Consider the following 12,056-nt stretch of genomic DNA (forward strand, 5'->3'; position numbering starts at 1 on the left):
TACCCCTAATTGACCCTGATCATCCATCACCCATGTGTGTTCCTTCCCGTACTGTCAACAACAAAATTTAACGCTCCCACCCGTTATTCAAACCTAAGCATTGGCATGGATAGTTTTGTACATCTGTCAGAAAAATAATAATAAATGTCTATACATAGTTGTTGATAATATCATATTATATATATATATATATATATATTAATTGAAATTATGATAATTATAACTTTCAAGATTTAACTTATTTTACATTGTAATCCGAGCACTGCTGGTTAAAAAGAAAATTGAGTATGAAATGAAATAAAGTTAGAGGAATTTAGATTTTAGTTGTGCATGAATGATAATATATATGAAAAAGGTGTGAAAAATGACAATGAATGGAGATGGAGAGAAATAGACAAGACATAGGTAAAATATTGTCCTAGAATGCAATGCCATGTCACACCAGAACACTCCCTTTCATATGGGTATGATGTATGAATTTATGGTGCAGGTTAGTGATGGGATATGGTGTATGTGGATGCTATACTATTTGGGATGCACCACAGAATAAATGCATTCTCGCCTAATTCATTCGGTTATATAATATTATCCTCATCCCCCACCAGAAATCAATTCAATATGGGATTTTTTTTACGTAAATTATGTTATTAAGGAATATGGAAACCACTAATTTTCTTCAAAAATATCTCATTCATATTTTTTTATACAATTTTTTTATTTCCATATACATATCTTCTCTACCCACAATTCTTGTTGGTTAATTTTAGAAAAAAACTCAATTTATTTTTTATGTGTAATCGTATTAAATAGTTAAAATAATATTTTTTTAACAAACTTGTGTGAAGTGGAAGGAGATACGGCTGTTGAAGGGTAGTTTGGTAATTTGGTAAGTTGGACTGTTCCAAATTCCAACCGAACCAACGCTGAAATGTAAAAATGTCTCGAGTGAGTGAGAATCGCAATATCAATAGCAACAGAGCCTGCAGCTGTTTTATTTATTATTTTTTATTTTTATCAAACAAACAAAGCAAACTCTTCTCTCTTTCTCTCTCGCTCTTTTCTCTATACAACTTGGGAGCTTTCTCTCTCTAAAAGCAAGGTCCTCCGTCACCACCACCACCTCCAATCTCCCACTTTTACACGCGCAGAGAAACTGTGTCTGAGACTAATTTTTCTGTTAATGGATTCCTTTTTTCTTCTACAATTCCAAGCATCTATTTTTGGTACTTGTTATTCCATTCCCTCTCTCTTAATATTTTCGGTTCTCATATTTTTTTCCCTTTAATTTATCATTTTTTTGGTTTATGAACGGCGACCCATGATGCGGGTTGGATTTTGTGTCGTGCAGGTTCGATCAAGTTTTGGGCTTTTGGCGGTAATGTGGTGGATTGAGTGATTCCTTCTTGTTGCATATCTATGGCTACAGATTCGTCTTTTGAGGGTGAATTGCTTATTTGTCACTCTGTTTCTTCTAATTTTCATATATAGTGCTCACTTTTCTGTTCTGTTGAAACTGGGGTGATTGAATTCTCTCAATAATTCTTTATCTGCGCTATGTTCAGGCTCATGAGATTTACTTTCCGCTTAATTTGACGATCCACGTAGATTAATCTGTATGGTGCTATTTTAGCATTGTGGCTTCTCTTATTTTCCTGAGGTTTGATTTAATTTATCGTGATCTCTTCCTGTTTGCCTTTTCTGAATATTGGGTGGTGATTAGCTTTTTATTTATTTTTTAGTTCATCATGATAGAGGTGTTTATGCTTGTTTTTGTTTCTTTATTTGATTTTATTTTTGTTTTTATTTTTTTTTATTTTTGTTTTTGTGATTGCGTATTTGACGTCGTAGAACTGGCTTCGTGAGAAGTGCAAAATACTTTATTGTAGTATTATAAGGGAAAAGTATGGTTAGTCAGTTTGTAATTTGGTGTACGATGGGCCAGCTAATAAATCAGCGGGTCTATGGGTTCTATATTAGGAGAATGGAGTCTCCAATAAAGGTCAAAGAAGATTATGTCCAACTGCTTAATTGTCTTACTTGACTAGTCCCTTGCACGACGTCTCCTATGTTTTTATTTCTTACAGTGTTTCAAATGGTTGGTATGTCCTTGTGGTGCAAAGTCAACTGGTTCCAGTTGTATACCTTTCGTTATATTACTTGTTTTGGCCTTCTTGGCAATATTTTTTAAGTAGTCAATGTTTTATACTATAACTAAATTGAGGCCATAACCTGGCAGCTAACTTACCGATTTATTACGTATGTAGAACGATAATTGCAATAATAATTCATTTATTCTCAAGAAATTTGAAAAAAAAAAATTATGATGACATGAGTATCTGTGGATCTAGCTTGTCTCCTTCACTACTTGGATGTTTTGATAATGATATATGTTTTCTTTTGCTTAACCTCAGGTCTTGCTCTTGATCCTTCCAAGTGCAGTAAATTGAGTATGGAGGAAAAAAGAGAACTTGTATATGAAGTATCTAAGTGGTCGCATGGTGCATCTGAGATACTGCAGTCATGGAGCCGTCAGGAGATTTTGCAAATATTGTGTGCAGAGATGGGAAAAGAGAGAAAGTATACTGGGTTGACGAAGTTGAAAATTATAGAAAATCTTCTTAAAATTGTTTCTGAAAAGAAATCAGGGGGGCATGAAACTGCGACAGACCCTGAACCACATTCTTCGCCTGCATCTGGTCAGAAACCTGCTAAAAGGCAGAGAAAATCTGAGAATCCTTCTCAGTTACCTGTTCCTGTGACCAGCATTTCAGTCAATAATGGTAGTGATTCTGTTAATACTACATACTGTAAGAACTCAGCCTGCAAAGCTACCATGAATCAAACAGATGCATTTTGTAAAAGATGTTCATGCTGCATTTGTCATCAATACGATGATAACAAAGACCCTAGCCTGTGGTTAATATGTAGTTCTGAGAATCCATTTCCTGGTGTTTCATGTGGCTTGTCATGCCACCTTGAGTGTGCTTTGAAACATGATGGTTCTGGAATTGTCAAAGATGGGGATCGTCCCAAGCTTGATGGAGGCTTCTACTGTGTTGCTTGTGGGAAAGTAAATGATTTACTCGGGTAATCATACTTATGCTTTTCAATTTCTTTAATGACATCATTTATTGATTTAAAAATTCTGCTTCTTTTTTCCCTCTGTCTATCTTGGAGTGTTTTACTACACATGCAAATAATTAATATGTAACAGGGTTTTAAAAAATTATATCAATTTTCCTGTAGTGTTTTTCTACACTTGCAAATAAATAAAATATGTAACAGGGTTCTAGAAAATTGTATTGAGTCATTTGCTGTTTGCAAAATGCATCAAAAGAATTTCAGAATAGACAAAAGTTGGGATAAAAAAGTCAATTGAGTAGTCTTAGAATACCTTTCATGCTAAAGTTCACATCTGGTCCAACTGTATAAAATGAGTCAATGATATTAAGGTGTAGGTTGTCTCTTCCCATTTTAAGAAAAAAATTCTTCCTCCCTTTTTTTTGAGTTCATAAAGCTCTAGGTTATGTATTACAGCAGATTGGATCATCGCTTTATTTAGTGCGTAATTTGCTTTAAACATGCATAGGGCTGATATTTCAGGAAAACTTAGGCTATGCTTTAAATTGGATCAGTTTTCTGAAAGAGAGAGATTGATTATTTGTTGAATGTTATTTTTGATTGCTTAGCTATGGTAAGACACTCTACTCAACATTATGGCAAAGACACTACTCTATCAAAATATGGTAAAGTTATTTTTACTGTGTGGTGTATGTGCCAAATTACTCTTAGGATGAAATTCTGGCAATGTGTAAGGTTAGATCAATCTCATCTGGGCTTGTTTATCAAAATATATTAGATGCTGGAGAAAACAACTGATGGTAGCAAAGGATACTAGACGTGTAGATATACTCTGTTATCGTGTCTCCTTAAGCCAGAGACTTTTACAAGGAACTGAAAAGTATGACGAACTTTATAAAATTGTTGATGAAGCAGTGAAGAAACTTGAACCTGAAGTGGGCCCACTCACTGGCTCACCGGTGAAGATTGGTAGGGGAATTGTGAACAGGCTTTCATCAGGACCCGAGGTTCAGAAACAATGTGGTTTTGCTCTTGAATCGCTTGATTCACTGCTTTCGAAAAGGATCTTGCCATCATCACCCAATCCAACAACTCAAGGTTGTTATTTTTTTTCTCAATTTCTATATCATTTGCAATTTCCCTTGTGATTTGTTTTATATGGAAGTAACTTCTTATGGCTTTCATTTAATTTATCTTAATTTTTAGATCTTGTTTGGGTCATTGGTAAGATATTAAAACACTTGAGTGTAAAGAAGAAATAATTTTATAAGAATGAGATTTCTGTGTTGGAATGATCTCCCAAAAGTAATTTTTGGATAATTGGAGGGGATACCAAGATTACTTTTGGGCAGATATAATAATGTTAATTTGCTTTTTGTGACCCAAAACTATTTCTGGGATCAGCCGCCTAAACACGAGACATGACCGACTTCAAAGGTCATTCTTTTGCATTTTTGTTTCAAAGCACATGAACATGGTATTGGATGCAAATACTGTGCAGTTATAGGTAGATTAATGTTTTTGTCACTGGGTTTAGATTCTCGAATAATGTTATAAGATTGATCTCTGTGTATACATCACATTTTCAGATGCACATCTGGTGGCTCCTAATATGGTGAGGTTTGAAGATGTCAGTGCTACATCCCTGACTATTATTTTGGGTTCCGAAGAACCCTCTGGTGAAAACATCGCTGCTTACACCATGTGGTATCGCAAAGCTGATGAAGTGGACTATCCGATGGAGCCGACATGCACCTCGCTGGTACCAAATAGAAGGTTCAGTGTCAGGGGTCTACTTCCAGGTACAGAATACAGATTCAAAGTTGTTCCAAATGATTCGAGGGTATCAGGTGTGTGCGAAGTTCAAATCTCAACAGAGCTTGGGGAGGATGAAGTCCCTAATTGCTCTGCAACAGAGAGAAGTCAGAGCCCAGTAACCAACTGTAGCAGCCTTTCCAATCCGTCATCAGTAGAAGATGAAACTAATAACTGCAATCCATACAGTGACCTGACCAATAACCGAGCAGGTCATTATCCATCTTTTCGCAAGGAAAGCGACCAGCTTGCTTCTGGAAATTTATCTAATGATGGTGTTAACTGTTCCAACATAGATGTTGTGGGTCTTCCTCCTGATGCAGATTCTTTGTCAGACAAGCAGCATGCTGTAGGAATGACTGCCTCCATACCCAGTTCTGATGTGCTAAAGCTGGAAGACAAGCACTCGCCGGAGGAACAAGTGACTGAGGACATCATGAGCATTGACGATGGTTTGAATTCCCGAGTTGTAACGGGTAGGGAATGTGTGCCGTGGGTAGGTAGCTCGGAAGGAGGGTTGCCAAATACTCCGTGCAAGTTGGAAAGCCTTAAGGATGGAGCAGGAAGGAGTGGAAGATCGAAGTCGATTGCGAAAGATCAAGAAAATGGATCAGGGAAAAGGGAGGGACCCCAGGATGGAAGCACATCCAAGAAGAGAAGCGGAGAAAGGCAAGATGAGGGCCGCTTGACCAATGGATTTTCGGAGCGTGATTTTGAGTATTATGTGAAGGTGATTAGGTGGTTAGAGTGTGAAGGGCACATAGAGAAGAACTTCAGGCAGAAATTTCTGACTTGGTACAGCTTAAGAGCCACCCCTCAAGAAGTTAGGATTGTGAAAATATACATTGATACATTTCTTGAAGATCCAGCATCTCTTGCAGAGCAACTTGTGGACACCTTCTCAGAATGTATATCCAGCAAGAGAATATCAGTGGTGCCATCGGGGTTCTGCATGAAGCTTTGGCATTGACCAGTTTTGTAGGTCCTGCTACTACCCTCAAGCTTCAACCCCCTCCTCCTCTCTCACTCAGTAATTCTTTAGATTTTAAATTAATATTCTTCATTTAGACAGAGTTCAAATACATATATTTATAAATTATAATTTATTTCAACATTATCATTCATATTATCATGTAAGTAAGAATTTTAGATTTACTTTTATTATACAGTTACTATTCCAGATTCACATTTTTCGTTGCGCTTTTAGGTGGGTCGCATTGAAGGATTTATGCTCAAATTAGTATTTCTATAGGTTTTTTGGTCTTTTCAAGGTGACGTGAGGCTCTCATTTAGTTAACAGTGTTCGGACTAGTGGATGGAAGATCTATTGTCAGCCTGCAACTTTAATTTCTACCATTTTGATTGTACAGGAGATATTTTGGTGTTGACAGAGACATCGTGAAGATTAAGTGAACGTGTATAGACACATTGTTCGTAAACAATCGTTAACAATAATTGTAGCTAATCATTGGTAGAGCAATAATTAGCAATAGTTAACCGTAATTGGTGCTAATCATTGGTTCAGTAATAACTAGTAAATGTTTTGTCCATAAAGGCAGACCTCAATTTTGCCAGTGCTTTAACTCTTTCGATTCTGCTTAAAGCATTTCACTGACTTTGTTAGCGAATTAGAATTTATCAGCTGTAAGTTGAGTTCTTTTGTCAAGCATGCATGAAACTGTACAAGTTAGTGATTGCGTGTTTGACCAAACTTCCTGCAAGAGTATCAATATCATGCTTTGTTGGGCCAACCTCGTCCGTGATTATTGCATGAATTGGTTAATGAAAACACGAACTTCCCAAGATATCTTCCCATTGATGACTAAATCCTTTTCAAAACAAGCAACTTCAATGAACTAAGTACGTCTTCAAAGATTTTTACACATAAAGTTAAGAAGAGAATCTTGATTACGAGCTATCTATCAACATGTGTTGAGCCTTGTTGGTCTTGGATTTATTTGTACAAGCTGTGTTTTCGTGTGAGAACACATAATTTAAAAAGTGATAGAGATGTGAGCACATATAATTTGAAAAGTATAAAGATATGAAGAACAACAACAAATTGAAGAATAAAAAGTTTGAAGGCTTCAATAAATAGCAAAACGAGATTTTTTCCCTTGTTTACATTATAAAAAGACAAATCATCCTCAAAGAAATGTTAGTAGAGGATGAATATCAAGGACAAAAAAATGTAGTGATTTGGAACATGTAGAGCATATTTTAAAGTCTAGATTGGAAGAGGCAAATGAGACCATAGAGGAATAAGATAAGCAACTTTTTTGTTGCAACATGTTTTGCTATGACTAATAACACTTCTAATGATTCGTGCATGATAGACAATAATTGCACAAATCTCATGACCAACAACTACAAATCCTTTATATAGTTGGTCAAATTCATTGTTTTCTAATTAAAAATTGGGAATAGTAATCTCATTTCATTCATGAGCAAATGAGTTTATGCTATTGAAAGTTAGGAAAACAAAAGACATTTTTAATATATTATGTGTCTAATATTGTCCAAAATCTGATCAATGTTTTACAACTTGTAAAAAAGGGTTTTAAGGTTGTATATGATACTGATTTACTTTTTTAGATTATTACATGTAAGAGAAGTTATATGAGTTTTAAATAAAAGAAAGTTTACAAGTTGGAAAAGACCTTATACGGTCTTAGACAAACTCCAAAAACCTAATATAACAAGATAAATAATCATCTTTTAAATATTGAATTTGTCAAAAATTCAAGTGAAGCTACATTATATATGTTAAGTTTGTTTAGACTTTATAGTTTAAAGTTTATTAAAGTTTCGTCATTATTTTTATTTATGTTGATGATCTACTTATGATAAGAAGTTACAAGAAACTTAAAGAGAAGTTCAACACTGTGATGCTTAAAGTGTTTAAAATGAGACTTAATAATTTATATGAATTGAAAAATGCATATAATATTTTTCAAACAAATTTAGAATCAAGAGAAAAATCATGGTGTACATGGTGATTCAATGTTTCAGATAGGAAGACAATAATTCAATGAAAATTGTTATTGGCCAGGAATTTAATCTAAATAAATTATGAAATAACTCAAGTATAAATTCTCTCCAAAAGTATATAACAAACAAATAGGGTATAAATATATTTTTATTTCTTAACTTTTATCGAAAATTGAAAAAAGTTCTCTTTTAAAACTTTGAACCAATTTAATTCTTTAACTTTAAAATTAATGAAGTTAATTCTCGAAACGAAACAACTTTAAAATATTGTTGCTAGTTTTTAACAACATGGATATGCTACGAGAGGCTCACAAAAGGAAAGATGAAAAAAAAAACATTTTTAAAGTCTTTATTATAACAATAACATTTTATTATAGTTTTATTTCGAAGACTAAATTTACTCATTTACGAAGTTGAAGAATTAAGTTGACTCAAAATTTCAAAGATACATTAATTTTAATGTTTGATAAAAATTAAAACATGAAAAACATATTTAACCTGAAAAACAATTAATCATGAAAATAGAAAACAATAATCAATCATGAAAATAGAAGAGTGTATAAACTATAATAAACATAAGATCAAACAGATAAATAATCACACAAGTAACATGGTTGAATAAAAATGTTAATGAACTTACAACAATAATTAACTATTGCACAAATATTACAACAAGATTACCTAGACCAATAGGAAGGACATGTGAACAATATTTTTTGTTATTAAGCTAGAATGTCACTTAGGTTTTTTTAGATGTACCAAGTCTCATTAGACACTAAAGGAGCAAATGAGCAACCGAGACTGTCTATCACATATTCTAGATATGACATATCATCTGGTGAAGTTAGACGGTTTAGGAAACTTGTACAAGATTTTATTGAGGCAAACTTCAAAAATCTTCACATTGGTTCAACACAATCTTTCCAACTATTTACAAAGTGAAAAAAAAATTGAATTAAAATCTCCCATGTCCTCATAGAAATATAGGATCTCAGCATTTGCTTTCTTTTCATATTTAACGTGTTAAATGTGAGACAGGCTCTCTCTCATGTGTGACTAGGGAAAGAGTATGAGTGACCTAGGGTTTCTATTGGATTTGGATTAGCCAAATTTTGCTACATTTAGCCCTAATTACATCCTACTCTCTCTGTGTAAGCCCATACAAGGAAAATTAATTTACTGCCAAAGTACAGAGGTGAAGATTATCTTACCAAACTTATTCCAACAGGAAAAAATTCGTTAAACATGTGCCCCTAACAACTTGAGATATTCCCTAGTTTGAAAGGATCTGTTTACTCTTGTTTATATAATACAATATGCATAGACTTTCATAGAACTTGATCAAACCGTCCACAATTTTGAGGTAGGCTGTACAAGAAAAGCTCCAGGATTTCATTATAACAAACGCTGCACACTGTTTATTTTATTATAATTTGAAGTAGTGTACAATTTCTTTGACAGATAATTCAGAGTCACCAAACATGTTAATCAGTGTGCTGTGGTGTAAATTGATGAAGTCGTTCCAAATTTTGGCAGTAGAGAACGTGAGTCATTCTAAAATATTCTTAAAAATGAGTTGTTGCATCTAGTTATAAAAACTATTTTCCTTATTTTATTTCAACTTGATGGTAAAAGTTTTCCAGCACCAGAAATTGGAGGGCCCCAGCCTCCACTCATCAAGTTTCAATAGAATGAAGTGTTGATGAAACCAAAGGTTGAAGCCTAATTAAACTCTCCCTTTTCCACCGTCTGCATATACTACTTTGCACATTATTTCAGGATCTCCAAATCCTATTTTCTTCCTCCTTTTGTCTGACCACAAGCCTCATTCAAGATCAAACACTGCATAACCTTTGTTTTCCATTCAAAACTTCATTCACTTGAGTAAAATGTCTGCTGGAACTTTTTCAGCTCAGGTTGCTGGGGCTGGCTTTGTTGGCTTGAAGTCCAACTCATCAAGTCTTTGCCAAAGTACAGCATCTATAACATGGAAAAGGAAGATTGCTTCCAACTCTTCTAAGACTTACTGCATGAAGGTGAAGTGATCAAATCACTTATATATATATAGATATATATGATGTGTTTATGTATATTGTGTTTAAACTTGTGACAGACATGGAATCCCATCAACAACAAGAAGTTCGAAACACTGTCCTACCTGCCACCTCTTTCAGATGAATCCATTGCAAAGGAGGTTGACTACATGATCAAAAAGGGATGGATTCCTTGCCTTGAATTTGATGAGGTTAGTAAAATAAATTAGATTAACAATAATTAGGTTTATGAGTATTTATTAGAAAAAGTAAAGATGGTAATTGGAAGATGGAAACAGTTGGGGCATATTTGTAGGGAAAACAGGCATATGCCAGGATACTATGATGGGAGGTATTGGACATTGTGGAAGCTTCCAATGTTTGGTTGCAGTGATTCTAGTGAAGTTCTGAAGGAGATCCATGAATGCAGAGAGGCATATCCAAATGCATATATACGTTGCTTAGCATTTGACAACAAGCGTCACATGCAGTCTATGGCTTTTATCATACACAAACCTTCTACCACTTGACCCTTTTTTCTTCTCTTTCTCTTTCTATCATTCACTCGCTCTCTTAAATGTAATATCAACTTTATAAGTTTGCTCATCAGACAGCTTGCAATGGTTTGAATCTTAAGTTATAATTTACCACGCATTTAGTGTAATTAAATAGCATCGTGGTGTACTTTTTCAGTTGCGTACTGCAAACGTGAGTGTTGAAGTTGAAGGTGGGATGTGAACCTTGAAACATGCTCAACAAAACGCACTGTATTTCTTATCAACTTGTTTTGGTTTGAATTAAATTGATTTTGGATTCTTCATATCAAATATTGTAAAAGAAAAGACGTAATTTAGAAGGAGAATCTGATAAATAAAATAAGTTCATTTTAAAGAATGTTTAAAACCATGGCAGGCACAAATGATCTGGTCTTTGAATATGCTCCACACACATTCTGGATTCCGTGTGTAAGGGGTTCAGGAATGGATTTTTTTCCCCAAGAAGGATCGAGGTAATTTTATTGAATAATGATTAATTTGTCCAGATATTATATCTTGGTATTATATTATTTCTTTAAATTTCTGAAACTTTTTTCAAAATTTATTTCACTTCTTTCACTTTCTTTTTATTTTGATCTATAGTCTAAAAACTTAAATGATAATAATAATAATAATTTATACCTATATATAAAGAATACTTTCTCTTCATATTTACTTTGCAATTTTACCTTTTAAATATTTTTTTAAAATAAAAAAGACATTTTATTAATATTATAACCGTTTGGTTAAATTTAACCATTTTGTTAAATTTAACTATTTTTTTAATAAGCAAATCATCTACAAAATAAATAAAAATTACTTACAATAAAATTATAAATTTATATTTAATTTTATAATTATAATAGAACAATATTAATAATTTTATTATTTTTATTATCATAAAAAATGGCGTTTTCACTATTAATAATAATAATAATAATAATAATAATAATAATAATAATAATAATAATAATATATGTTTGGGGATTAAAAGGGACATCAAAAATTAAATGAATTTTTTTCTAAAAAAATAAGAACTGTGTAATTTTTTATTGATTTCAGGAACTAACATAACAATGAGTTTTTTTGGCAAAACCAGCCCATAGATTTAAAGTGTGTTAAGTTTTTGAGATGTATTATTGGTGATGAGAAAGAAGAATAAGTGGAGTTAGTGGGTTAGAGAAATGATGGAATTAGCCCCTGCTTTCGTAGAATGTGGTCCTGCTCAACACATGGAAGCAATGACACAAGCAAATCACCATTAAACTATCAATTATATATAACATTATGTGGTTTAGTGCCAAATCAACGGTGGATCACACGTACGACTATAACTTAAAAAATATACTTTACTATATAATTAACGTTTTTATGTTGTGATGCGATAAGAGTCGTTATAAGATTCACATGAAACAAGAATGCTCAACAATAACTCTGCGACTCCTCTATCATATGCTTCTCAACTTTTGCTGCATAACATCTTCTCATCAAATCTACCATAGAACCAATTCCAGACGTCGTATAGTCAGTATGGCGCCAAAACGTGTCACTTCGGTCAACACCACTTTCAAGATTTTTCACACTAAGTGGATCTTAATTT

At 33.4% G+C, this 12,056-nt stretch overlaps 2 protein-coding genes across 3 annotated transcripts; both read left to right on the top strand.

The window, feature by feature from the left end:
• The first annotated feature begins 990 nt into the window (after nt 1-990).
• On the top strand, nt 991-6,082 carry VIN3 (Fibronectin type III domain-containing protein). 2 transcript variants are annotated; one of them, XM_047326588.2, is made up of 5 exons: nt 991-1,223; nt 1,349-1,441; nt 2,412-3,087; nt 3,860-4,179; nt 4,671-6,082. In XM_047326588.2, the coding sequence occupies exons 2-5, from the start codon at nt 1,417-1,419 to the stop codon at nt 5,864-5,866; spliced, it is 2,217 nt and encodes a 738-aa protein (XP_047182544.1). In that variant the 5' UTR covers nt 991-1,223; nt 1,349-1,416; the 3' UTR covers nt 5,867-6,082. The 2 variants fall into 2 exon arrangements, with proteins under 2 accessions (XP_047182544.1, XP_087961425.1); XM_088105299.1 differs by lacking the exons at nt 991-1,223; nt 1,349-1,441 and adding an exon at nt 1,563-1,657.
• Nucleotides 6,083-9,530: 3,448 nt separating this feature from the next.
• On the top strand, nt 9,531-10,589 carry LOC124848795 (ribulose bisphosphate carboxylase small subunit, chloroplastic-like). The gene is made up of 3 exons (XM_047326587.2): nt 9,531-9,923; nt 10,001-10,132; nt 10,220-10,589. The coding sequence occupies exons 1-3, from the start codon at nt 9,777-9,779 to the stop codon at nt 10,448-10,450; spliced, it is 510 nt and encodes a 169-aa protein (XP_047182543.1). The 5' UTR covers nt 9,531-9,776; the 3' UTR covers nt 10,451-10,589.
• The last annotated feature ends 1,467 nt before the right edge of the window (nt 10,590-12,056 follow it).

The sequence above is a fragment of the Vigna umbellata genome, chromosome 1, assembly GCF_029865625.1.
Source record: "Vigna umbellata cultivar VRB3 chromosome 1, Vumbellata_1.0, whole genome shotgun sequence".
Taxonomy (NCBI): Eukaryota; Viridiplantae; Streptophyta; class Magnoliopsida; order Fabales; family Fabaceae; genus Vigna; species Vigna umbellata.

Bases quoted from the DNA above. Each gene is read 5' to 3' on its own strand.
- VIN3 (XM_047326588.2), top strand. From the start codon at position 1,417: ATGGCTACAGATTCGTCTTTTGAGG. The intron at 3,088-3,859 runs GTAATCATACTT...AAAATATATTAG, and splicing joins AAAGTAAATGATTTACTCGG to ATGCTGGAGAAAACAACTGA. The intron at 4,180-4,670 runs GTTGTTATTTTT...TCACATTTTCAG, and splicing joins ACCCAATCCAACAACTCAAG to ATGCACATCTGGTGGCTCCT.
- LOC124848795 (XM_047326587.2), top strand. From the start codon at position 9,777: ATGTCTGCTGGAACTTTTTCAGCTCAGGTTGCTGGGGCTGGCTTTGTT. The intron at 9,924-10,000 runs GTGAAGTGATCA...AACTTGTGACAG, and splicing joins CTAAGACTTACTGCATGAAG to ACATGGAATCCCATCAACAA. The intron at 10,133-10,219 runs GTTAGTAAAATA...AGATGGAAACAG, and splicing joins CTTGCCTTGAATTTGATGAG to TTGGGGCATATTTGTAGGGA.